General features: G+C 43.9%; 2 protein-coding genes across 2 annotated transcripts in view; one reads left to right on the top strand and one right to left on the bottom strand.

The window, feature by feature from the left end:
* Nucleotides 1-769: 769 nt before the first annotated feature.
* Nucleotides 770-23,470, bottom strand: LOC103056001 (uromodulin-like). The gene is made up of 9 exons (XM_088136376.1): nt 23,423-23,470; nt 17,361-17,427; nt 15,946-16,113; nt 12,872-13,077; nt 10,568-10,725; nt 7,376-7,621; nt 5,912-6,071; nt 5,233-5,368; nt 770-904 (listed from the first exon to the last, which is right to left on the bottom strand). The coding sequence occupies exons 1-9, from the start codon at nt 23,468-23,470 to the stop codon at nt 813-815; spliced, it is 1,281 nt and encodes a 426-aa protein (XP_087992502.1). The 3' UTR covers nt 770-812.
* Nucleotides 23,471-26,115: 2,645 nt separating this feature from the next.
* DRC7 (dynein regulatory complex subunit 7) overlaps nt 26,116-27,430 on the top strand; it is a 42,602-nt gene continuing 41,287 nt past the window's right edge. Inside the window, exon 1 of the mRNA XM_088135884.1 lies at nt 26,116-26,258. Coding sequence (XP_087992010.1) covers nt 26,116-26,258 — 143 coding nt within the window. The remainder of the gene's footprint in view (nt 26,259-27,430) is intronic.

Consider the following 27,430-nt stretch of genomic DNA (forward strand, 5'->3'; position numbering starts at 1 on the left):
GTGGCCAAGAGGCATTCTTATAATTTAAGATAATGTTAGAAGCTTTGTGCTTCATGCAAACACCCCTTTCATTAGCCCAAAAGATGGGGAAAAAATATAACAACAACAAGGTAGGCAAGACCAGAAGTTGGAACACACCAGTGTTTGTAGTCATTATGTGGCTTCCCCCTCCAATGTGTGAATAGAGCACAGGTCAACACAACTTAGTGGTTCCAAAAAGCAAGCTTGTGCACCAGAAATAATGCTGTCCTGAAATCTGCTTTCGAGTTTCTTCAGAGTTTTCTTCCCTCTGTTTTTCTACTTTAATCTCAGTATACTTGAGAATTTCTTTCAAATTTCTCAGTGGTGCATTTGAACTTGCTTGTAGCTGAAAGGGAAAAGGGGGAGATGGCTGGGGTTGCTGTTTTCTGATCCACATCTTTCCATTGGCCTGAAGCCTCCCTGGCTGCTCATATTTCCCAGTCTGGAAAAGCCCCCAGGAAGAGGGCTCTCCTGAGGGATCTAATGGAAGCCAGAGAGTCTGCAGATCGCCAGTGAGATGACAAGGCATTTGCACCCATTCCTGAGCCACATGGTCATTCAGTGAGTGCAAGAACTCCACATTCAACTTGTGAGAATTTCTCCAAAATTCTCCTCTCCCTTTCCTCTCAGAAACCAATTTCATTCAATTGAAGGAGGACCAGCAGGGAAACACACGGAACTTTTCAGCACGGCTGTCATTTGAAACCTCTTTCTAGGGAGAAAATTACAAACTGGCCCTGGTGTGATCTGCAATTATAGATTTATTTGGAAGTTTGCTGTTGAGAAGTTGCTCATTTCTTCATGACTTTTGCAACAGCTATGAAGATGAAGGTTGCAATGATGGCTACCACAACCATCACACCAGGGATCCACAGCTGCGGTCCTAGGAAGGAAGGAAGGAAGGAAGGAAGGAAGGAAGGAAGGAAGGAAGGAAGGGAGGGAGGGAGGGAGGGAGGGAGGGAGGGGGGAGGATGGGAGGATGGATAGATAGACAGACAGATAGATAGGAGGGAAGGAGGGGGAAGAAAGGAGGGAAGGAGGGGGAAGGGGAGAGAAGAAAAGGGAAGGGAAGAGATAGATGATGATGATGATGATGATGATGATGATGATGATGATGATGATAGGAAAGGAAAGGAAAGGAAAGGAAAGGAAAGGAAAGGAAAGGAAAGGAAAGGAAAGGAAAGGAAAGGAAAGGAAAGGAAAGGAAAGGAAAGGAAAGGAAAGGAAAAAAGACCAGAGGAAGGGAAGACACATTACATCAGTCTGTTTGGGAATGAAAGTGTTGTGTCAGAACCTGCAGCAATCAAAATATACAGTATATCAACTAGAGGACTGTTTTACTAGTATAATAAATGCCATCTGCGTACTTTGATTTTAGTAAATGCTTTTCACTTGCTTTGATTCTGCCATTCTCAACAGTGGAGGGGGGGAGGGAAAGAAGACAGAAACCGCGCAAGATTGAAGGCCAGGAAGAAGACGTGTTATCGGGGTTAGGAATGCACAAGGTTCTCTGTGAGCACCAAAAGTGGTGCCTAGAATGAGGGGGGATTACAGGGGGTAAAAGTAGAGGGGAAATTACGCAGGCTTTAGTTTTAGCAATGCTTGGCTTAGAGCTGCATGTACCATCCAGTAAATGAAGTCTTCTCTGAACCTACTTTGGGCTTCAAGAGATTTTTCTATATTGGGGTTTGAACATCGTAGACCTGACATTTTGCTAAAATGGAGGCGAATGTGCAGCTCAGGGTTGAACTGTGGAGTCCTTGGGGTTCTCTGAGCTTGGTTCTTCTCTTGCAAATGTTTCATTACCTGGCTAGGTAACATCTTCAGTGCTAAAATTAAGATGTTACCTAGCTGGGTAATGAAACATTTGCAAGAGAAGAACCAAGCTCAGAGAACCCCAAGGACTCCACATTTTGCTAAAACTCCATAATTCGGATTTTTTCCTGAGAAAGCAATTTACTGAGGAAAATCCAGCAAACCACCATGACCTCCGAGGGGCAGGAGATCGGACCAGTGGAAGAGGAGAAGGAGTTGCTACCACTGGAAGCTGCCATCACCGAGCTAGAGCTTGGGGCAGTCGGTGGAGGCGAGAGGAGGCCGTCCCCTCCATTAGAGGTCAAAGAAATTTTCATCCCATTGCAGCGAGTCGCAGCCCAGGTGATCGTCAAAAGAAAGGACCAAGCCAGAGACTCGCTCAACAATGGGAACTGCAGAGCAAGATGGACTTTTGGGAGGTGGCTGAGGAACCTCCCCCGGAGGTGCTGGACCATCCCAGGTGGTCAAGAGCCATTGGAGGGGTGAAGGGATTCATGGCGCCCCGAGATGAGGATCGCAGGGTCCGGGAGTTGGAGAGCGAGGTGCGGACCCTGAAGGAGCAGATGAAGCTCATGGTGCCCGCTGAAATGACCCCCAGACGGAGGCTGACCGAACTGGAACCCCGGGGCTGCTGGGAGGCAGAATAGCGAAGGGACACCCTACCCACTCCCCCACCGCCGAGACCAAGCCCCGCGCGATGGCAGACTTGAGAATGGGCCGAGGAGAGAGAGAAAGAGCCGTGGGGCCGCCGGCGCAGGTTGTTCCGGGCACCTGAGAGCTACGGGGGGTGGGGACCCCGTGGCTACCGAGACGAGGGCGATCCGCTGAAAAGTTGGGGGCTGGAGAAAACCTACAACAGAGACCCAGAAGAGTTCGCTACTTTCCTGAACCAAGTGCGGATCTGCATGGGAACCTGCGGGCGCCTGTTCGCAACCACGCGTGGAGGGCGCTATACGTCTCCGCTACCTGGCAGGACGCGCGGCGGAGTGGTTAACGACCCACAGGAGGCGGAGGCGCTACAGCTGGGGGATTTCAACCGATTTACCATCGCGCTACGAAACAGCTCGCGCAGAGGAAAGTACAACTGAGCTGATGCAAGGCTCTCGCCCCGTCACCGAACCCGCTTTAGAATTCCAGCGGTTGGCTGCCGAAGTACCCGGCTGGCCCGAAGCGTTTCTCGTGAAGCGCTTCCAAACAGGGCTGAACCCAGAATGATGCCAGACGGCGATGGTGCGCGGCTGCCCGACAACGCTCGACAGCTGGATGTCCCACGTCTCGGTACTGGAAGCACAACTGGCCACGCCTCGATTTCCGGCCGCGCAGCCGAAGTTCCCCACGGCGGCCAGCGGCGAAACCCACTACCAGAGTGGCAAAACCGTCGCCAAGAGGCAGGGCAACGGGGAAGACGCGCTTCCAGGGCGGAGAGCAGGGGCACTTCGCCTCCGCCTGCCCGAAGAAGCCGCCCCAAAAACCCGTGACGAAAACCAAACCTACCGGGAAGTCGACGAACCCAGAGAAGAAGGGCACGGCGGCCGTGGGGGAAGTTGACATATATGCCCTGTTTTACTAGTATAGTAAAGGCCATCTGCGTACTTTGATTTTAGTAAATGCTTTTCACTTGCTTTGATTCTGCCAATCTCAACGGTGGGGGAGGGAAGTGAAAGGAGACAGAGACGGCGCAAGATTGAAGGCCAGGAAGAAGACGTGTTATCGGGGTTAGGAATGCACAAGGCCACACCTCTGTGAACACCAAAAGTGGCACCTAGATTGAAGGGGGGACAAGGGGGGGTAAAAGTAGAGGGGAAATTACGCGGGCTTTAGTTTTAGCAATGCTTGGCTTAGAGCTGCATGTTGTTGTTGTTGTTTAGTCGTTAAGTCGTGTCCGACTCTTCGTGACCCCATGAACCATATTGCGCCAGGCCTTCCTGTCCTTCACTGCCTCCCTGAGTTTGCTCAGTTTCATGCTCATTGCTTCAGTGATGCTATCTAACCATCTCATCCTCTGCCATCCTCTTCTCCTTTTGCCTTCAATCTTTCCCAGCATCAGGGTCTTCTCCAAAGAGATCTCTCTTCGCATTAGGTGGCCAAAATATCTGAGCTTGAGCTTCATTATCGATCCTTCCAATGAGCAATCAGGGTTGATTTCCTTTAAGATTGACTGGTTTGACCTCCTAGCAGTCCAGGGAACTCTTAAGAGTCTTCTCCAGCACCACAGTTCAAAGGCATCAATTCTTCGGCGCTCGGCCTTTTTTATGGTCCAGCTCTCACAGCCATACATTACTACTGGAAAAACCATAGCTTTGACTATGCGGATCTTTGTCGGCAAGGTGACGTCTCTGCTTTTTAATATGCTATCTAGGCTTGCCATAGCTTTCCTCCCAAGGAGCAAGCGTCTTTTAATTTCATGGCTGCAGTCTCCGTCTGCGGTGATCTTGGAGCCCAAATAAATGAAGTCTGTTACTGCTTCCATTTCTACCCCTTCTATCTGCCAGGAATTGATGGGTCCAGATGCCATGATCTTAGTTTTTTTAATGTTGAGTTTCAAGCCAGCTTTTGCACTCTCCTCTTTCACCCTCATCAAGAGGCTCTTTAGTTCTTCTTCACTTTCTGCCATTAGGGTGGTATCGTCTGCATATCTGAGGTTGTTGATGATTCTCCCTGCAATCTTAATTCCGGCTTGTGATTCTTCCAGCCTGGCATTTCTCATGATGTACTCTGCATATAGGTTAAATAAGCAGGGTGACAGTATACAGCCTTGTCGTACACCTTTCCCTATTTTGAACCAATCGGTTGTTCCATGACCGGTTCTAACTGTTGCTTCTTGGCCCGCATACAGATTTCTCAGGAGACAGGTAAGGTGGTCTGGTATTCCCATCTCTTTAAGAATTTGCCACAGTTTGTTGTGATCCACACAATCAAAGGCTTTTGCATAGTCAATGAAGCAGAAGTAGATATAAATGAAATCTTTTCTGAACCTACTTTGGGCTTCAAGAGATTTTTCTATATTGGGGTTTGAACATCATAGACCTGACATTTTGCTTCCAAAGAATGACCCAGATAAATTATGATGACTTTTCTGCAACAGAGAGCTCCCCCGCTTCTTTTTATTGGTTTTTCAGATCCACCGGAGATGTGGATGGGGATATTGCTAATTTTTTCAGTTTATATTTTGGGCAGGATAATTCAGGGGATTTAAAAAATAAAATTGGATCCCAAACCCTTAGAGAAAGGAAGAAATGCTGCTCCTTCAGATTAACCCTTTCCAACCCCCACGGGCTGCAAAAGAACAGCCATCACAGGGGTATTGGACGGGGTAGGGGTCAAAAAAAATCAAAGTGGAAGTCACAACTGCCCCCCCCCCATCCCTGGCGTGTCAACTTGAAGATGGCTGCATACCCCAGAAGGATGTCTGATCGTTGGTGTTCCGGGTTTCCAAGTGTGAGTGGGTTGCAAACACAATGGGTCCATAGGAGACAATCTTCATGTAGTTGTCCACCAGCTCCCTCTTGTTCCTCTGCCTGATGGGACACTCCTGTAGCCCAATGAAAAGAGGAACATTAGTCTGCTTTAATACAGAACCCCCTACTGATGATTGAGCTAATGTTAAATAATAACGCTTCTTTGCAAAACCACCATACAGCCCCCTAGCCAATGGGCTGGTGTACAAATCCCATTCTCCCCAGCCAGCAAGGAGATAGGAACTGTAATCCATGAATTAAAAATGGCCTTGCTAGATTGGACCAAACCCAGGGGCTGTCCTTGCCTACTAGACAGGAAAAAGTACAAACCATTTGCTCCAAATAAAACTGGCTTTGTCATGAGGTGATTTGCCCCCACTGTAACACAAACATTCCCCAGAAACTATATTTTTAATGCCAGGACCTAATGATGTGGTTTCATTTCCTTGTGCCATTCTCTTTGTTCATGCAAAAGAGGTACAGAGATCTCTGCCTTCTTCACAGGGGCTCAAACATTCCCCCCAAAGTCAGGGAATGCAAATAAATATCCAAGCCCCCAAGAAAATATGAGAAAGTGCCCAGTGTCCCAGAGCCACGTGCAACACACATGGGCTGACCTTGGCACACGGCTTCTGATTGGCTGGAATGCACAGACGGACTTGGCAGTGTAGGTACACCTCGGAGAAGTTTTTGAACTGAAACATTTGAAAGCTGAACTTTGCCACCGTGCTGGTTCCAACGGCGTTGAGGAACTCCAGCGTCTTGTCACGTGGACAGCTGGGAGAGACCAAGACCTCCTTAAGTTGCTCGTGAACACTCACATCCACATATGTTGACCTCATATTTTAATGCAAACATTCAACCCTGGAATATTCAAGTTCTCTTTAAAACACTTTCTTCACCATGACATCATTGCAAAAATGATACAAGTCACACCATTCAGGGCATTTGCAGATGACATCATGATGTGTGTGATGTCACTTCCCCTACGCTCAACAGTTTTTAAAGCAAAATTCTTCAATTAGTTGGGCTGTAATTTAAAATCCCAATTCTAAAAGTACCACATTCAGAGGGGTCTTGTAAGATTTTTACTGCTGTGAGATTTGTGCACCCCCCCAAAACAAAAAGAGATCACTCTCTTTTGGGGGAGAAAATGGACCGTTGAAGAACAGGTCCCTTCTTTCTGAAGTCATGGGCTACAATGGCGGGCTAGTTGGATCTCGCCATCAAGGAATGGGGCTGTGTTGGAGATGGAGAGTTCTGGGCAGCCTCACCTGGCAGAGATTGACTGCAAAACCCCTTTCCCTTCCCTTCAGAATTGTAGGGAGGGTCCTGGGGGGTGTATGAGAAGGTTGTGGAAAGGCTGGGCATGCTGCCAGGAAGGAGAGTATGCCATATCTCCTGGGCATTTTTTAAAAAAAACACATCCCCATTTTAGCTACTTTCTTGGTGGTTTGGGGAATCTATCTCTTTAAGCCTCACAAGTTGCCTTCTGTAAAACAGACAGTTTTCTTTCCTTTGTGATTTATATGTATATAGTTCAGAAACTTTTAAGACCACCCAACTCGAATACTGCAACTCTGTGAGACTTACAACAAACCAAAACTAAGTGAAAACTAAGTGACAATTCAGTTAAAATGAAAGCAAACCCTGGGAACTCACAATTGTCACTCTCTTCCAGATGGGACTCTCATCATCCTGGCCTCGGGCAGCAGGATTGGGGCCAATCATTTGTTGTGGGGAGATTGTTCTGGAGGCCAAATGCCGTAAGGGAAAAGGCACACATTTGGGCATTTGGGCATCTGACTCACTCCCTGCTCATTTGTAGGATCCTGGACAACCTGCCTTTGGGGAAATCAGTGTCCTTTGCTAGGACTTAGTCCCCAAATCTGCTCCATATATACAGTATATATAGAGATCGATATATGAAGATGTCTGTCTGTCTGTCTGTCTATCTATGCATCCCCCAAAAGATCTCAGGGTTCAAAATGTGCTCATGACTCCAAATGGTTGGCAACTCTATCCATTACCCTGGTTCTTCATCCAGCATCCCATAGAGAAACACCAACCTCGCCTCTTACCCTTTCATGATCAGGTAGTGCTTCGTGCTGTCTTCAGGGTCATTCGTTGGGGTGCCCCAGCAGTCCTCTACACTTAGAAAGAAGTACTTCACCTGGTCTTGCCCTTCTATCTTCAGGAGGACGTAGAGGGTGTCCGTCATGAAAAGCAACAGCGGCTGCTGGCTGTAAGGCTTCTTGAAGCTGGCACTCTCGTAGAGGGCCATGGTTACGGTGAAGTCCCCTTCTTTAACTGAAAATTGCACAAACCTAGGAAACAGGAGTATTCCTCAATCAATCAATCAATCAATCAATCAATCAATCAATATAGGGGAGTGCATTTGTGTGAAGAGGGAATCAGCTGCTGAGCTATTCTTCGCCTAAATTATCCATGCCAAGTCAACTATTGCTTTTCAGCTTGTGGCCCAACTATTTCTGACATCTCTTGCAACCACAGATTCTAGTAGAGCATGCCAGCACAGATACACTGCTGAGACTTAAGAGGAAGATTTTATTATTCGAATTCTCCCTATTATCCATTATTTTTCTATTTCACCTCCTAACACAAGTTCTCTGGAGGGCCTTCTAGGTGATTTCCAACTTTAAATGTTTCTAAAATCCTGTTTAAAAAAACTAAAACAATTAACATGTAACCAATACCAGCACACCAGGAAGAGAGAAAACATAAATTGCACTACATAAAACAAATTGCTGAGCAAGTACTTAACATCAAACTACTGTACAGAAATGCCTGGCAAAAGAGGATCGCCTTTGTTTGTGTGGGGTGTCAGGCTTGCCCTCCTGGGGCAGGATGTCCATAGGGCATGGTGTGGCACATAAAAACCAAGCACAGTTACAGCCAGCATCTTGACTTTTTTGACTACAACCTGTGGACACTCATGCCCTGGGGAGCACATTGTAGACGTGGGGCCTACAATGAAGAAAGGTTTGTTCCTTTTTGGCCACCTTTCAAGCTTTTCACAGCCAACTATAATGGAAAACAGGATTTTCCTAGGCCCTCCATTCATACAGTTTATTGAAAAGAAATACAATAAGATTAGAGGAATCTCTGCAACTGGATTGCTTTCCCTTTAGAGCTGTATTTATATCCAGCTTGTTAAGGTGGAGACTTCTCCTGTTTTTTGCTAAGGGCCCCTGGGAAGGGGCAAGAGGGCTACTCCTTGGCCTGATGACAGATGTGCAGGTGTGACAGATGTGCAGGTGGGCCTGGCTTGGACATGAATCTCTCTCAAGCTCTGAACTGCACCACTGAACTGAATTCAACCACCTCACTTCATTTAGCAATGATCAGAATGTGGTTGCGACCATCCTGATGTGGAGAAGGCTAAGCGAGTAACATCAGCTAAAGCACTGGTTGTTCACTGTGGAACAGGACTACAACTGAAAAAGAAAGATGACAAATAAAAGTGGGGATATCCTGATGGAGGATGTGGGTGACTGATAATGCTGAGGAAAAATGCTCTGATTTCACTCTCCTTTTCTTCCACTCTGTATTAACTTTCCCTTAAATTGCTTCCCCATATCAGTGATGGAAGGTGGAAAGAAAGAGAAGAAGAGGATGACCAGCAGCAAGGTGGAAGACCTGAAGGGTTTTGGTTGGAGACAGATCATCCTGGAGAAGATCCATCTGTGTCCTCACTAAGAGTCATGTGATAGCACATAATCAATCAATTAACCAAATCAATGATGATAACAATCATGTTGCATGATTCTCATCCTTTTCCTGCCACTCCACCCGCTACTCACCTCCCAGCCTGTACCTGATCAGGTCCTAGATGACCTCATATCACTCTTTGGACCTCATTTTTGAATTTAACCTCCTGATAATAGAACAAATGCATTAATAGGTTCCCTGAGAAAACTTACAGGCCATCCTACAGTGAGAATCTTGTCTTCTTAAAGAAGAAAGAGAAAAGTGAAAGCAGTCTGAAGACAGTAGTGCTGGTTAATTCCTGGTTAATTATATTATATTCATTATATTCAGGTTAATGAGATTGAATATAAGGGAAATAATTTTGCTTCCTGCCCAGTCCAAGAGATGCACCCCAGGGCACCTCCCCAAGGTTTCCAAATATGCTATCTCATATTTCAGACCCTGTTTGATGCTAGCTACATTCAGCCATGGATCAAAAACATTGAAGCACCTCAGGTTGTCCCAATATTAGCAAAAAGGAGGAAAGAAACATCTCCCTCCAGTGCTTCTTCCTTGCTCTATCACTAGATGCCCTGCCTGTTTTTACTTTACCACTGAAATTTATCTAATAGTAAGCCCACCAGGTGGGGACCGTGTGAGGTTTGCAGCCCAAAAGAGCAGCTATGAACAGGACCCTCCATCAGTTGTTCACCCTTCTGGTACAGTTCAGGTGGCCTCTGTCCACTAGGGGGTGCTCATGAGTATGGTTATACAGAATAATTTGATTCTGCATACACCACAGTAATCATTTGCAGCGTCCATATCTAGCGCATTCAAAGAAACATCAGATCAGAATTACAGCCAGGGTGACAACCTTATCCAACATCCATAGCCCACTTAACCAATATCCATGCTAGCTGGGAGTGAGAGGAGTCACAGCCCAGCATAATTCCTATCTTTTTCTGATGATGGGCACCAAGTTAGTAAATGCTTCCCTAGATTTTTTTTTTTATTATTATCCCAAAGCCCTGCTCATTTTGTCTCACAAACATTGTTGGTTGTGTCCCTTGGCTAGAAAAAACAACATGGAAGATATGACCTTCAGCCCCTGGAAGGTTGCTCACCCCACCTGTTCTTTGCACCTTCCTAGCCCTTAGAGATGTGGAATGCACCACTTTTGAAATAATAATAAAAACACTGGAAATTGTCTTATTCCAAGCCACACTGTTCAGCATTTCAAAGTTTCAGATAGGAGCCTTTCCTAGCTGAACCTGTTGGAGACTAAATCACCAACCTTTGGCTGCAAAACATGGGCTCTACCATCAAGCTGCAGACCGTTCCCATGCCCGGCATTTTTAGCAATTGTTATCTCAAAAGAAGGAGTTCACTTATTACATGAGCTCTTTGCAACTGGCTGACCTCAGCACAATGTAGGATGAATGCCAAAGCCCTCTGCTCCCTCTTCTGAAATGCAGATTGCCAGCTTAGAGGATGGCATTCAACACAGTACAACAGATAGGAAGCTAAAGAGAATGCTTACAGTAACCCAAGCCACAACATACGTGTCCAAAGCCTTGAGGGAGTACAGCAAGCTGACTACACGCTTGTAGGCATAGATGCAGGAGAAGTGTACACGGATGAGTGCGCTCCTGGTGATCACACCATTATCCTCCCGGTCTGACTCTATCACATTGGCATAAGACACATGAGAACCATTGACCTGCAAAATGGACCAGAAACTAGATTAGGGGCCAAGATTAGAGTTGTGGGTGAAGACTGCAGTAATGCAACATCAGAAGTGGCCACTTCTAAATTGGATAAGCTTACATGAGCCCTGCTGGATACGTAAACTTCATTGTTCCTCTTTATTATGGGTTCTTAGTCAAACTGACCATACTGAGAGAATTGCATCCAGTTCTGAGCCCCACAGTTTAGGAATGATGTTGACAAACTGGAGGGGTCCAGAGGAGGGCAACCAAGATGAGAAGGGGCCTTGAAGAAAAGACTTACAAGGAGATGTTGGAAGTGCTGGAAGGTTTAGCTTGGAGAAGATTGCAAGGAAACATTGATAACTCTCCTCAAGTATCTGAAGAAGACAGGGCAGAATTATTTCAGAAGACAGGAGAAGAAGTAATGGGTTTAAATTACCTTAAAGGAATCAGAAGGAGTCTGGTAGCACCTTTTCCAACAAATTGTATCAAAAGACAGAAGCTTTTGTGAGCTTCAACTCACTTCATTAGATGCATGGAATGACTAGACTGGTATAAATTGGGGTGAGATGTGGGGGAAGGAGAGGGAGACTGGGTGGCTATGCAGGTGCAGGTTGCACGTCAGACAGATTGCAACCATCTTATCAATTAAGAACTGTAATGTGTTCAAAACCCACTGGATTTATTGAGACCTTCTGAAAGAGCCTGTGGGCTGCAGCTGACAAAAGCTTTGGCCTTTTAATATTTATTAGTCAGAAAAGGTGCTACCAGATGCCTTCTGATTTTTGGCCATCATAAGCTAATACGGCTTTCCCACAATGACAAGGAAGTCGATTTTGGGTAGACATCAGGAAAAATATCCTGACAATGACAGCCACAGCTGCAAACTGCTTCAAGAGGTAATGGATCCTGCTTCCTTGGAACGATGAAAATGAAGGGTGGATGTCCGTCTGTCAGGGGTACTATAGAAGTGGATTCCTACATTGGGCAAGGGTTAGACCAGTTGATCTGTAAGATCCTCACAACTTTTACATTCTAGGAGGGTCAACCATATTTATTTTTTGGAGTGCACCTGTATGCTTAGTAGGGCTAGGCAGCATTTTGGAAATAATTCAATAAATATGGTTTGGGGTGTATCTGAACATGGCAATGGCTTGCACCTCTTAAAAGCAGCTACTTCTTTTCCTGGGATTGTGGGAAAAATATATAGCTGCTTTAAAGAGTTACAGATAGGTGCCACGTTTGTGGTCCTGTGAGCACCAAAACGCCTTATTGGAATCAAATCTCAAGCATTGGAAAGCCCTAATAGTTTAACAAGATTTCCTCAGGAGACTGGTGAGAAGAAAGACAAATCCCTGATGGACCTCACATTAGCCAATAAGGACCATCCACAGCCTGATCTTTCCCAAGTTTTACCAGATTCAGAATAACAGTGTATGGCTTCCTTATAGAAGAAACATGTTCAAAATCCCACTTTGCACAGCCACACATGCCCTCTGTTGCTCTCTTCATTGTGCTGGTCTGGCTCACAAAATGGAAACCACACATAGAAAGAAAGCCAGTCCTTCATTCCTCTTACCAATTCTGAATCCAGATTTTACAGAATTGCTTCCTTTTTTTAATGTAAGTCTGGATTTATGAGTCAGGTCAACTTTCAGCTTTGACCTATGCATACCCATAAGGTATTTCTGATGACTCATAAATCCTTTCTTTCTTTTCAATAACCCTATTGCTCTGCATATGCCACAGATGGAGATTAATTGTATGAGCTGTCAGCCAGCCAGTTGAATGCCACATGATGTGGCGAGTTCCCCTTTGCTGGAAGTCTTCAAACAGAGGCTGGCTGATCATCTGGTAGAAATGCCCTAGCAGATCTTGCACTGAATAGGGGGTTGGACTATGTGACCTCTAAGATCCTTTTCCACTACATGATTCTATTGTTATTCCTGTTCTTGGGGTAGTTTGCAGAGGTGGAAGTCTATATGCATTTGGTGGATCCAAGATTGCCAGAGAGAGAATGAGACTATTTGACATATGACTCAAAACTTCCTGACCAAGAACATTACCTGTTTCTCTCTGCTTCCTGCTCTCCTTGCAATTGTGAAGCCAACAATGAAGCTCAGGACAGACTGAATATATCTACATATCCTCCCTTACCTTGATCTCTGACCCACAGGCAGTGTGGTTTTCCCCTGTCAACTTGGCTCCAAAGAAGCTTTCTCCATCCTCATCTTGCTCAGAAGCAGCGCAAGAACTGTTCATCAGATGGACAGATCTCAAGGGGACTTTCAGTATCTCAAACACTTCCTTTCTCACCATCATCTTCATATACTCCTCCTCGCAAAGGAGTTTCACCTCCATATCTGGAGTTGAGGAAATAATAACAGGATGACACCTAAACACTTATTCCTAAAACACTGAGACCTCCAAGGAGGGGCATTTTAGCCAGGTTTGGTGTTCTTGGAATGTGATCCTGCAAATTGGTGGATATTTTTATGATACCCAAACCCAGATAGAGGTTAGGCATCAGTGCAGAGCAGGAACTCTAACACTGTTGCTTTTTTGACATGTCAAAAGGGCCTTTTGAAGTTGTCCACCTGATTCAAGGTCAGAAAGGAGAGATTGAATTTCTCCAAGGGAAGGAGAAATTTTCCAGTCATTTCACAAAGGCGGGACTTCCCATTTTGGTGGCATTGGACCTTTGCTGAAAACTACTCTGGAAGAACTGCCTTCCTGTGGGACTGAGTGTAAGTATGGGAAGCCATTATGCAATGAAAGACATAGCTTTCATATATACCTCTTGGCTATCTGATTACTAAAGAGAGAGCATTCCTCCTATGAGAATTTAACCAAAAGTCACTTCTCCTTTGCAAGAAATTTCAAAAGAAAAGTATGTTTCTTCCAAATGAGAATGGGTGGGAAAAAATTCAGTGTTGTCACTGTGAGCGGTCCTGGAGAAATGCTTGAGGATTTTTCTTAGACCTGAAGAAATGTGGAGAAGTCACTCACCCAACTTTCTGAAGTCCAAACTGGAGTGACAAAGGAAACCTAACCTGCATCATTTGAACATTGAGGAATCTGCACCTAGAGCAGTGTTTCTTAACCTCGACAACTTTAAGATACGTGGACTTCAACTCCCATGCTGGCTGGGGAATCCTGGGAGTTGAAGTCCATACTCCAAAATTTGCTGAGGTTGAGCAACATTGACTTAGAGTATTGCATCTCATCCTGGGCACCCCGTCTTAGGAAGAAAGAAAATTTATGAGGCATGTTGGAGGTGTTGGTTATGTTTAGCCTGGAGATGAGAAGACCTCAAGGAGACATGATAGCCATTTCCAAGTATCTGAAGGCCTGTCCTGGAGAAGGCAGATGATGCCAGCCCTTGAAGGTGGGCCAGGTCAAGAAACAGACACTATAGTGATTCCAGGAATGCTACTTTATTGTTGTAGGGTAGAGTATCAGCATCTTGAAAGCCTGTTTTTCTCCATCCCCTCTTATACTAAACAAAATCAAAATGTTACACTTACTTCACCCTCTGGACTGTATAATCTTTTCTGCAAATCCCTCTTTAAAGTTTCTTTCATACATTCCCCAGGTCATCTCTAAATTCTTCTACAGCAGAGTTGTTTAGAGTTGTTCCAAAATATAGGGCAAGAAACAATGGGTTTAAATGACAAGGAAGTAGATTAGGACTGGCATCATGAAACATTTGCTAACAGTAAGAGCTGCTCAGCCATGGAATAAGCTGCCTTGGAAAGTGGTAGAGTTTCCTTTGCTGGAGATGTTTAAGCAGACGCTGGAGAACAACCATCAGGGATTCCTGCATGGGGCAGGGTTTGGATAATCCCAGCCCTTAAATTCTATGGTAAGAAGCTGGAGTGATATACAGGTAGTCCTCGACTTATGACCACAATAGGGACTGGAAAATTCATTGTTAAGCAGTGTGGTCATTAAGTGAGGTATCACATGACTGCACCTGATTTTATGACCTTTTCTGCTGTGGTCATTAAGTGAATCTGGCTTCCCCCATGGTTTCTGCTTGTCAGAAGCCTTCTGGGAAGGTTGCAAATGGTAGTAACGCGACCCTGGGATGCTGCAATCTTCATAAATAGATGCCAGTTGCCAAGCACCCAAATTTTGATCACATGACCGCAGGGATGCTGCGACAGTGCGAGGACTAGTCATAAATCACTTTTATCAGTGCCATCATAACTTTGAATGGTCGTTAAAAAATGGATATAAGTTAAGGACTACCTGTAATGAAGCCCAGACACCTTAGCTAATTCTGACCTGGGTACAGAGAGATCAGTGGAATTCAGAGCCATGAAAGACCATAAAATAAGGATTGTTAGATCATTCAGACTTCTGGAAAATGGTGGAAGATTTGCTAAGATATTGTACCAATCTTACTTCTGGTATTGGGAATATGATTCACCTATGTAAATTCATCTCCAGGAAACTATGTAAAGACAAAGATGCATGGCACAGGAATATTTTTCTTATTTGGGATAAGAGGTGGTATCATCTGAGGTTATCTGCTGATAATTTTTGTCAAAATTTCTGAGCTATGAACAATTCAATTAATATTAGACTAGAAACAGTATAAAAGGAAAAGTTGCACTGAAGCATCAATACCCAACATGGATAGCTCACATCTTGTACATGACGGTGATAGATATATTTTAATACTTTACACATTTTGATTTAGAAATATTATTTGGGTAGATGTCTGTAATTTTGTAGAACAATTTTACCGGCTTCAATCTGTAACAGAATTGTGCTTCAGTAAAACAAGAAAAAAAGACAGTGCTTGCCCCAAAGAAGGATTGAAAGTGAAATATTTTGTATTTTAGGGCCCCAGAGAGATCTATCTCCTCAAGGACATATTCTTGCAAATATTTTTCTCTGCACCTGGTAACTCTTAAGCGTACAGATTGTTTAAAACAAAGACGTCAGTGGAGATTTTTGAAGACAGAGTGACCGCTCATGGTGGGGAATTTCAAAAGGTCCTTTGTGTCAGATCAGTTAAGTGTTTCTTGGAAAAGAGGGAAAGGAGAAACTCCAAAAGCTGTTAAGAAAATTCCTTCAAAACACAAGGAGTCTGTAGGCCAGTGTTTCTTAACCCATGGCTGGCTGGGGGATTCTGGGAGTTGAAGTCCACATGCCTTCAAGTTGCCAAGGCTGAGAAACACTGCTGTAGGCCTTTGCATCCCAGGGCAGATGTGTCTTACCTTTACAGAATGGGCCCATAAAGCCAGTCTTACATGTGCAGTTGGGACTGTTGCCTACAATTTTACACTCTCCCTGGTGAAAACATGGGTTTGGAAGGCAAGGTCCCAAAGTCCTCCGAAGTCTCACCGCTGCCTCTCCACCGGGTTTATGAAGCTGCATCAGGTGATCTAGAACAGAGGGGGATCCATCAGCTGGTTGGTCACCAGCAGAGGAAACCATTACCTTCATCCTGCCACCCCAATCTCTCAATTCCCCACACCAGTTACTCATTGCTGGCTTGGTTTCACTTCAGAGCAGGTACAGTAATTCTTGGAAGCTTTTCAGAAACATCCTCCCTGATGTGCACCCCAAATCTGTACTAGGTATGCATAATTCCACTGAATTTCGGGGCACCAGCTTCAGCAGCACAAATCCAAACACTAGATGGAAGCAGAGTTTCTGTTTTCTATAGTGCTTTGCTCCCATCTGGAGGCCATCTTGCTTTTTGCAGCCCATGTCTGGAAGCCTCACATTATCCCCATTGCAAAATTGCAAGATGGTATGTGGATTTTATAAATGGCACCAATTATTTGATTAGTTATTTCATTTACATTCTACCTTTTCCCTGAAGGCTCAGTACACCTTACAAGAGGGACTGTCTAAATTTTATATCCCCAAATCCCCAGAAATGCCCTTCTTGGTGAAGAATTCTGGAACTGGATTTGGAGGGTACCCAGATAGATGCCTGTGTGATGGGCTGTCCACCCTGGTTGCTAAAGTCATGTTGCACTCGGCAAAGTTAAATCTGCAACCAAGAACAGACACCTAATTCTTAGCTGGCAAGATTTGTGGGACCTCCTACTATTGCATGCATTTAATATGATTGTCAGGCAAACATTTACATCTGTGGAGTCCTTGGGGTTCTCTGAGCTTTTACATCATTTACAGATTTACAATTTAGATGTACACCTGAGTGACAATTTCTTTGAGGCTGCTCTGCAGGGTGTTGGAAGCCACGTGTCCTTCTGGAGGCCCAGGTTATGCATCTCTGTACTAGCAAGACTCATCAGTAAATTTACCTCAATATGAATATCCCAAAGTATGCTATTTATTCTTCCTAAAAGAGGAAGCCATATGTGCTGCTACGGCAGCCAGGCAGGCTGCCAGGGGGATGGCATGGCAGGGGAAGCGTTTCAGAAGGGACCCTCCCTAGTTTTCTGGAGAGTAAAAGGAAAGGAAGGGAGAAATACCTTCAGTCCTGCAAGATTCTGTTACTGTAACCTTACAATAAAGACAGAGCTGGTCCTCCTGGTTGTGCTTCTTGTCTGGACTACCTTGCAGGGCTAACACCCAAGTTGGTGGACTAAAAGGCAGCTGGAGATTCACCCACCCTCCTTCTCGCCAACCTTTTCCAAGAAGGGAATCAGAAACTTACATTCAGAGTTCTCAATCACAGGCAAGAAGAGAGTTGGAACTATGAACCAGAACATCATAATCACTTTCTGAAAGAAGAAGAAGAAGAAGAAGATATTTATGATCAAGGTAAAGGCTCCCTCAAACTGAACTGGACTCCTGGTGATGATTTGGGCACTTTGGTGGAATTTCTTGGCAACAGTATAGAAATATTTATTTTCTAGCATGCTTTTTTCAGCTTCCTTAGTCTTCTCTTGATGGTCTTCTATCCAGTCAGGTCCAACCCTTTTTCAGCTTCCAAGTTCAGACAAAGTCTCACAGTTGCTGTGATCTGAACATTTTAATAAAAAGTCTCTTATAATCCTGGAATAACGTTACATATGATCTTGACTGGATGCATCTCACAGCAAAGCTACAGCTGGTCCAGAATGCAGCCGCGCAGGCTATTTTTGGAGCCCCAAGAAGGGCCCATGTAATGCTGTTGCTCCATGAGCTGCACTGGGTACCAGTTTGTTTCTGGATCCAATTCAAGGTGTTGGTTATCACCTTTAAAGCCCTACATGGCATGGGGCCAGGTTACCTGAGGGACTGCCTCTTCCACATGACTTCAACCCATCCCACCCAATCACACAGAGAGGGCATGCTTCGGACCCCCTTGGTAAAAGAGATCCAATTAGTGGGGTCCAGAAGGTGGGCCTTCTCTGCGGTAGCCCCCGCCCTTTGGAATATCTTGCCCCTGGAGGTGAGATTGGCCCCCTCACTCCTGGCCTTCCGGAGGGATTTGAAGACCTGGCTCTGCCGCTTGGCCTAGGGTGGGGAGGGAAGACGTCAAGCGTGGGGCTAGCTAGCCCTTAGAGGCCTGTTGTCTGCAGCTCTGGAAACCATCAGCCTCTTGGAGTTTTTTTTCTTTTCTTTTGGTAATGTTTTTTAAATTTTGATGTTTTATGTACTTATATGTATTTATGGTTTTAATGTTTTGTGTGAGTCGCCCAGAGTCCTCCATTGGGGGGAGATGGGCAGGGGAGAAATTTAATTAATTAATTAATTAATTAAGAAAGAAAGAAAGAAAGAAAGAAAGAAAGAAAGAAAGAAAAAGAAAGAAAGAAAGAAAGAAAGAAAGAAAATAAAAAAATAAAATAAACCTGATTCATAATTGGAGGAATTCCATTATGTCTGCAATTTTAAAGTGTGCCTTTTCCCCTAACATGGGCAAGAGACAGGATGTTTTTTTTTAAAAAAATAAAGTGTTTGAACAGATAGTTTTTAAAAATTGCAGATTAAGATTGAATGGGATGGAGTTAGGAATGAACACAGAGGCAAAAAAGTTGTTGGCTGATCTCTACACCCACCCTGACATCTTGAGGCGGTTCATCATGCCTTACCTTAAAGCTTCATAATTTCTTCCCAGAGGCTGAGTTTGCTTCCCAACAGATGGATCAGCCTATGCCCAGGGTGCACCCACCTTGAACTGCAGGTAGGGAGCCAGGGATGGGGTGAGGGTTAAAAGAATTGTGATGGCAGCTATGGTCCTGTGATTGAAGACACCCCCCCCCTTTATGTGCTGCATGCACATGACACACATCAAATGGGTAGGCTTTGATTGGCTGCCATCTTGACTTTTCTGACCTCCCCCTACAGACATCTCTGAGCAGAGGACTCTGCTGTGGGCATGGTAGAGGTTGGAGCCCCTTCACCTTGAATAGTTGTGCAACTGAGAACTTTCCTTGCTAAGAATGACCTAGCGACATTCTCTGCTCATTCACACCTACTAGAACTGCAAACACAGCTGCTTCTTTCAAATCTGGCCACCCAGAGTATTCATCAGCTGTATTTTAAAAACACATCCACGGTTAACAGAGCCTTCGCTTATCCAGTTAACCCAGCTTCCTGCATACTCAGGACACACGGAACCATAACCAGCCTACATTGTTGGCATTCACACCACAGGCTAAGCTACAATATAGGTAGGTAGTTTGTAGTTCAGAGTGTCATACAAACACAGGCATCATGAAGAGAAGTGGGGGAAAACTGCATTTAGTGCAACAAATGTTTTTGCAAGTAATTTAACTACAGATTCCAAGATTAATTTTCAGGGTTCTCAGAGCATATGGAACTACAAATGATAAAATTAACCACACCGATGGGTTTGTAGGGCAGACTTGGTTAAAATCATTGGGTAGTTTGTGTTCTGTTGTGTCATATGGACACAGCCAATTGTATTTGCACAACATGTTTATTCAGGTTGACTAAACTATGGGTTATATAATTACCCCCATGTCTTGAGTTCAGACATTGTATGGGTTATTTAATTAACCCAGTGTTCCAGATTCACACAACACACTGAATGACAAACTAACCTCATTGGCTAGTTTTGCGGTTCCATGTATTGCATGAGGACAATCAACATTAACAAATAGCACAGAGGACAAACTGATTATATTTCATCTTAAAGTGCCTTCTCTGCCATAGACATTCTCAAGCCAGGAGTTATATTTATTAATTATCTGGTATTCAATTTATTTAGCAATCCACTCGACATGGGATTCAGGGTGGCATACGCAATTAAAAGCAACAAATAACAACCCACTCAAAAAAAAAAAAGATAATGAAACATTTTGCCCTTATTACAGCCATGAAGACATTATAAAATTCAAAGAGGCAACAGAATTTTCAACACGTTTGTTCTACAATGACTTAAAACTGAAGAAAATCCTTCCCTAATCCTGATTTTAAAAAAGATACATTATTCTGTCGAGCAGTAGATAAAAGCATTTTCAACCAATTGTTTCCTAGTGCATTCACCATCTTCAAAGTATTTTCTGGCCCAAAGGAGTTGTAGCCCTAAGAAAGCTCTTTTGCCTTTAAGAGCATCTCACTGGGTTGAACAAGCAAGAATGTTCCCATTACATCATCTTGGTAAAACTTGATTAAATGTCTGCCTATCAGACACCTGTTAAAAACAGTTAATCTCTTCAATATTCTGAAGGTCAAAGAACCAAAATGGGGTGGGGGAGAAGCAAAGCATCTAATTCTGAGAATTGCAGTAACTCAAAGCCACCTACTGAGCTTTTTAGCCATCTTGTTCCTTGAACTCTACTGAACAGCACAAACATTAAAGTTTTAAAAGATGCTTTAAAAAGGTTTCTCTTTCAGGAATCCCTCCAATGTATACCCAGATCAAGTGATTCTGGGATTCAGAAGAAATTCAGAGAATAATCCTGCAAAGGTAGCTATTAAAGAATTTAAAACCCCAAGAAAGAAGTGTGTAATTCTCAAAAGCAAAAAAAGGAATCAGGTCTGTTTCTTTTCTCTGTTTCTCTAAAAGGAGCAAGGTGTCAAGTTAGTCCCGTGCCAAAGCTTAAAGCAAATTCTAAACAGGAAGATGAAAAGATAAACTTGACATTAGCACAATCAATAGGCATTCCTAATACACCATTTTTTACCAACCTGTTGAAGAGATGCAATGCAATGTTACACTTACTTGGAAGTAAGCCCTTCTGGACTTCAGAGTAAGGACCATCAGGTTGTTTGTCTACTCTCTTCCTCACCATAACAGCTTGCAACTCATGAGCTGCTATGGGGGGTATTGCACAGACTTTCCCCTTTCCCCTACTCTGCCCTTATATTATCTCCAAACCAGCTGATCCCATCCTGCCAAGGCTTCCTGAATGATTATTCCTTTGCCAGCTCAAGATCTTCTAATGCCTCTGAAACTACTGTCTCATAACAGCAATCTAAGGCAGTAAGTAACTGTTTAGAAGCTGGATTGTAATCTTGGGTGCCTGGCTTTTGGAGGGGTAGAAAAAGCTTGGTTCCTCCCTACTGATCTCCTACTCTCTTTTAAAAACTGCTTTGAGGGATCTTTTTCCAGATGTTCCTCTTAGACCCTTGAAGGTAATCACTGCAAGTTTTTAATACAGACCACTGCTCTATATAAGGGCAGAAATCATCCTAGATGAAATTGTTACTTTTTTTCTTTTTTTTTGGCTGAAAACAGGTAAATAAAACTGATGCCTATGATGAGCTGGGAAAAAAAAGAAAGAAGGATGCATCAAGAAACTAGACGAAGACCCACAACAACTGAATACCCTTCTTGGGGTAACTGAAAGTCCCAATAACTCAACTAATGTTCAGTTTCAATCATTTCTTTCTCTGCTGGAGGACAAGGAAGAACAGAAGCAGATTGATTTTAAAAGATTGGTGATTGCTGCGAAGTATGAGAGATGATGACACAACGGCAACTCCCATTACTGGCATTTAGCACTGACGATGACATAGATACAAAGGGAAGCAAAAGTGATAGCTTATGTGTTAGCACTTTAGAGATCCATTTGAGTTCACTCATTGGTGTTTTCTATATGCCTATCTACCAGAACTTCACAAACGTGATTTATTTTGGAGCAGTGGTGCGGCCCACACCACAAGGATCTCTCTCCAATGTTTCTTTTTTGTTTAATATACAAAATGTGCTATCCTCTTCGAAACAGAATCTTAGATTTGCTCATTGCATTAAGCTATCCTGCCTTTGCAGATGTGCACAAATAGGGCCTGGCCACATCTCTGTTTCTCCCATGGCCTTAAGGCATCCGAGGGAGTGGTGCTAAAGCGCTTTGCCCTTTCTTCTGATATCATCCCTGGCTGCCTCAAGGGGTGAGGAACAGAGAGAACATCAACCCGGCAGTGAGGAAAGGCCCTTAGAGAGTGATGCAAATAAACTTTTATAGATTATTGACCACTGCGCTATGTTCAATAAAGCAGTGTTTCTCAACCTCGGCAACTTTAAGATGGGTGGACTTCAACTCCCAGAATTCCCCAGCCAGCAAGGCTGGCTGGGGAATTCTGGGAGTTGAAGTCCACCCATCTTAAAGTTGCCGAGGTTGAGAAACACTGCAATCAAGTATGGTTAAAGAAAGGCCCTCAAAGTCAGCCTCTATAGACCAAGAGGATAGCATTCAGGCACTTTTGTGAAGAAGACGGGACACAGTTGTGTAAGTTACCATTTACATCACGCCTTCTGAAATTCCCCTTTCCGCTCCTTTTCCCCATCTGTTTCCTCTCCAAACAGCTGCCAGTACAGGAAGTTCTCCACTGTTATCGTGGAGAAAGAATGGGGCAGCTTGGGGGTTAGACATAAAACGAGAAGAATGAGTGAAAAAGGATTCTCTCTAAGAGCCCTTGGGCTGTGAAGGGAAGCCCAACAGCCTGGATGGGTCTACTTAGAAGCGTGATCCACTGAAAGTGGTGGGATTTACACCCAGGGAAGTAGGTTAGAATTACAGCTCAAAGAAATGGTGGAAGTGGATTCGATTAGCTTCCATTTCAACGGGTCCTGTTGTTGCAAGGATCGAAAGCTGCAAACTTTGAAGGCTTTTCCGGGTTTTGCATGCCAAATAAAGATCTCCTGCTTATTTAGGACAGTGAAGTCCCAGATCTGCTGCCTGGGACTTGGCTGTCCTAAACTTGGCTGATCTGGAAAAGCTCATCAAGGCTGGATTAAGTTACTACAGGGATGGGAGGCCCCCAGGAAATGCAGAGTTGTAGACTAGATTGGGAAGCTGGAAAAAATATCCCGGAGCGGGACAGTGGCAAACGGCATCTTATGCCAACAAAATTATATGGATCTGTCCATGGGGTCCCCGGGAGTCAAGTTCAATTCAAAGCACATTTTACCCCTTTATTGCTGTCAATATCTGTACCCTACATGTTGCTTTTTCTTTGCAGCCATAATGTCATAGAGTTTCCCTATGGTATTTAATTTTAATTTGTATAACCATGCTTTCTTGAATAAGCCACGATTGTCTCAGATACCACAGCACACTGGGCCGAATTGCATCACAGCCTTTGTAAAAACAGAGGGTTAGTTTCCCCCTTGATCTGTAACATCTGATCAGGAAGAATCTTACTCCCAAATAGCTGAGCGAGCGCTTCTGAATTTGCTGTAGCAGAAAGGTGTGCTTTCTTTCTATATTTATTTTTTCCTTTGAAACACACACACACACATTATATGCCAAGTAACAATACAATGGAGATTTCAACAGCAAGTGATTTAGCTTAAGACCAAAACCTTTATTACAGAAGACATACCTCGATGTCTGTTGCAGTGTGTTCTTTTTTCACCTCTTCCTTTCTCATGTTATATTTAACTGTGATTGAAAAAAACCAAATAACCACAGTGCTCACACTTGTTATCCTAAATTGTAATTAATATTGTTAGAATATATACTTTTTTTCTTCTTTATTTCCAAGGCATCTGAGCAACAGAATATCAAGAACTGAATACTATATAAATATCATTGTACTGAAATGTTGTATCAAGATTGATAATAACACGATAAAAAGGAAAACAAATCAAAAATTAAAACAAACGGGCGTGTTTTACTGATAACAATTGCAGAGGAAGACCTGGGCCATTCTATTAGAAATCATCCAGAAATGTTGTTCCATTTTCCCATTCTCGCTTCTTAATTTCCCTGTTTCAGCAACTGGAGCGACTTAAGCTTGTTGAGGAAAAGGAGCAGACTACGACTCCCAGAAGCCTCTGCTTCCAGAAGCTGGTTGGCATGGAGACGGGGATCAACAGATCTTGCAGGAAAGAGCACAGGCTGTCCAGCCTCAGAGGTCAGTAGGAGGGAAGGGTGATCCATCCATGGCATGAATTTAGAATTTAGAAAAGGGAGAGACACGTTTAAGGCCAAATAAACAAGGAGGAGCGAAGGGCAAAAATCCTGGTGCAATTCACACTCCTTTGGCGATCATTGCTTGGTAGATGGGGAAATCGCATGGCGTGCGTTCCAACTTTTCCAGAGTTTAGAAGCCGGAAAAAGCACCAGCTAGAAATATTGCCAACTCTTCTCGTTGCACCTAACTTTTATTTTTAAGGTGACGCTGCCCACTCCCTGCTGTCTCCAAAGCCAGGAGTTCTGTTTGGTTTGAAAAGGACGTTGCCCTCGCTTTCCATCAGGGGAGATTAAATATTTTTTCCCCCTGGTGGCATCTCTCTCTCATTTAGCTTAGACCAGGGTTTCTCAACCTTAGCAACTTTAAGATGGGTGGACTTCAACTCCCAGAATGCCCCAGCCAGCCATGCTGGCTGGGGCATTCTGGGAGTTGAAGTCCACCCATCTTAAAGTTGCTAAGGTTGAGACACTCTGGTTTAGACTGTTCATTGGTTAGCTAAAACACTAGAAAGCTGGAAGAATCCTTGCATTTCAGTTTCTAGAAGGGCTGGGCACCTTCGTTTCTAAACACGCACGCCAACCCGCCTCAAAACCAAAGTGAACAATGGGTGGTGGGAATTCTACTTCCAATGCCAAGAATGCCTGCGCTCTAGTGAGTTTTAAATCTCTGAGAGGGGAAATCCAGAAAAATAAAATATTTGCTCTCTTTTAGTCCCTCGTATTTTTCCTCGGCAGGGCTTAATGGATAAACAGATACCCACAGTGGAGATTACCGAGCCTAATCTTAACATAATCTTCCGGAATAGCTGTCATGTTTTCTACACAAATAGTGCAAAGTCAAGGATGTACTTGAAGTCTGTTCGGAGGAAAAGGACAAAATCGAGGGGGCTGGGGGGAGCACATTGACCTGTTATAAAGTCGCCAGCCCTTTTGGTATTTCTGTTGGGCTGTTTGTTAACATCCTTGGCATTTCTTGTTTAAGAAGGACATTGCTGAAGAATGTCAATGCATAGAGATAGAGGTAAGGCACCTCCCATGCACCCTTTTTCATCCCGATTTGTACTGGGTTGGGAAAATCTTTTAGCTTCAAGGCCTGTACCCAACTCATTTCCCTCCGTGAGTGTTTTTCAGAAGCTTTTTGATATTCGGTCAATTCTCTGGTGATCCTGGGGCATCCCACTGAGCTAAATCCCTGGAAGACCGAGTGCTCCATTCGCACGAGATGCTAAAGGGGGTTCCTTCGAACCAGGGTTAGTTATTCCGAGGCCTAGTATATTGTCTGAACTCAACCCATTTGGTCAGTTCGTGGTTTCAACGTGTTGTGTGAACTCAGAAAGTGGGTTAATTCAGCAAGCAAGTGCTGGGGGCTTTGCAAACCACAAGCGCAGATTCTGCAAAATGGATGTGTGAGATAAACCAGGTTTTTCAATCTGATGTCATCATGAGATGCTGGATAGCACTTTCTGTTATCCCTGCTCACCATGGACATAAACCATGCTGGCGCCGTGATGGGAACTGAAATGAAGATATCTGTACAGCATTGGATATGGGAAGGTTGTTAAGGTTAAAACATGAAAATACAGTACCCAATCTTGAAGGAGTCTTTATGCAATACACATAATTTTGAAAATGTCAGGGTCAAAACCAGTACAACATAGCAGCCAGCAGATAAAAATCTGAGAGGATTTCAGATAAATTAAAATCCATGAGCCCCAGTACCAAGAAAACATTAGAAATAGTCCTATGATTTTAGTGAGCCCAAAAGAGAGGATTGAACTCCCAAGAAAACATCAGAGCACAACTCCAGGAACATCATGGAGTCAAAGGTGAATCTCCCTCCCCAACCCTGATCCACATTGGAGCCCCTCTGCTAGCAATTGCCTTTCATATATATATATTTTTTCCCCACAGACCTGCTTTTCATCCCATTTAATCCTGAAAGGCTTAGGAGTCACATTCCACCATCCCACGACCCTTTCTTTCCAGGGTATTTGCTACAGAGGGTGGGGAACATCTTTTGTCCTGAATGCGTCATTTTGCTCTCTATGACTTTGCCCCCCCAGGTTTTTTTGGACAACTTATGCTGTTGGAAGTACCAAGATGGAGGGCAGTGAGAAGGAATTTGGATCTCCCAATAGGGGAGGTGAGGAAGAATTGCTAAACCCCTCGAACCTTATTGATGAAGTCCAAGACCTGGAGAAGCAGCTGTCGCAGATCCACGTCCACGTTCCTAAAGTTCTATAGTAAGCACTATCTAACTTGGTGGCATGAAAGTTAGTTACTGTTTTGACCCATTTTCTGGGTTTGCAAATAGGTTGTATCATAAGCCTACTAAATGGGCTGAAATTTATTAGCACATTGTGAAGATCCACGTTGAAATTTATTAGCATGTTGTGAAAATGCAGTCACCAGGCCTTGATTGGTTGAGCCTCTTGTACAAACACAGGTTGTCTGTGCAAATTGGGGGTGTATGTGGTAACCTCCTGTCTCACCAACCTTTTTAAAACTGTCTGAGCTAGTTAACCTAAGCTAGTTAGCTGCATTTTAGCCTTGTTTATTGGTCCAAACCAACCAGGTAGTTTATGGTGCAGTGTGTCCTGTGAACCCAGGAATTTCAGTTCAGTTAACCATCAGGAAGCATACTATGCCATGGCTGAAAATTAGCCCAGGTTAAAATACTCTCTCTAGAAACAAATCCTATGTACCTATCAGGCTAAGCCAACCTTCCCCTGATCTGATCCTGGGCTGATTTGGAAGCCCAACACATCTGAAGGGCATCAAGTTTGGGAAGTCGGTTCAGAACAGTAATTATGTTTAATCTTGACCTGAGTAAATAGGGACAAAGACTTGGTTTGTGCATCACCCAAAGCCATGGCTTGTTTTAATCATGCTTTGTTTGGCTTCTTTTGCAAATGCAGGCAACACAGCAGCAAAACTTGAGGGAGGGTGTAATGGGGAGACATATCGAAATATTATTTGCAAAGTGAGGAACGGCTGGGACAGAATGTGCACTTTTCATGCAAAAAGGTCTAGAATGTTTCCAGTTAAGACTTCTGTATTATAATTTCCTCTGATTCACTTCTGGAATTTCATGGGGAGTTTCCAGATCCATAGCCCGTAAACAATAACTATTACTGTCCTGCTTCAGTCACAAAGAAGAACACGATGTGCATATTTCAGGAAATCTTCCTATGTGTCTGTATGGGTGCATGCAACCTGCAATGTTGTTGTTCTTTCTTTATTTATTTAAATGTATTGGCCAATTTATGTTCTGTTTTTACTTAGGACAGGACCTAGTAGCTAAGATAATAGCTGGCCTCCCTTGTTCTGAAACAAGCTTGTGTTTTCTTTTTGTCTAACCATTTTTGCCCCAATATTTTGAGGCTGCTGCCCGCTGATCCAGTGTTCTGTTGGC

The sequence above is a fragment of the Python bivittatus genome, unplaced genomic scaffold (genome assembly GCF_059951505.1).
Source record: "Python bivittatus isolate LINGU-HERP-01145 unplaced genomic scaffold, Pbiv_v1 ctg000190_np1212, whole genome shotgun sequence".
NCBI classification, from domain to species: Eukaryota; Metazoa; Chordata; class Lepidosauria; order Squamata; family Pythonidae; genus Python; species Python bivittatus.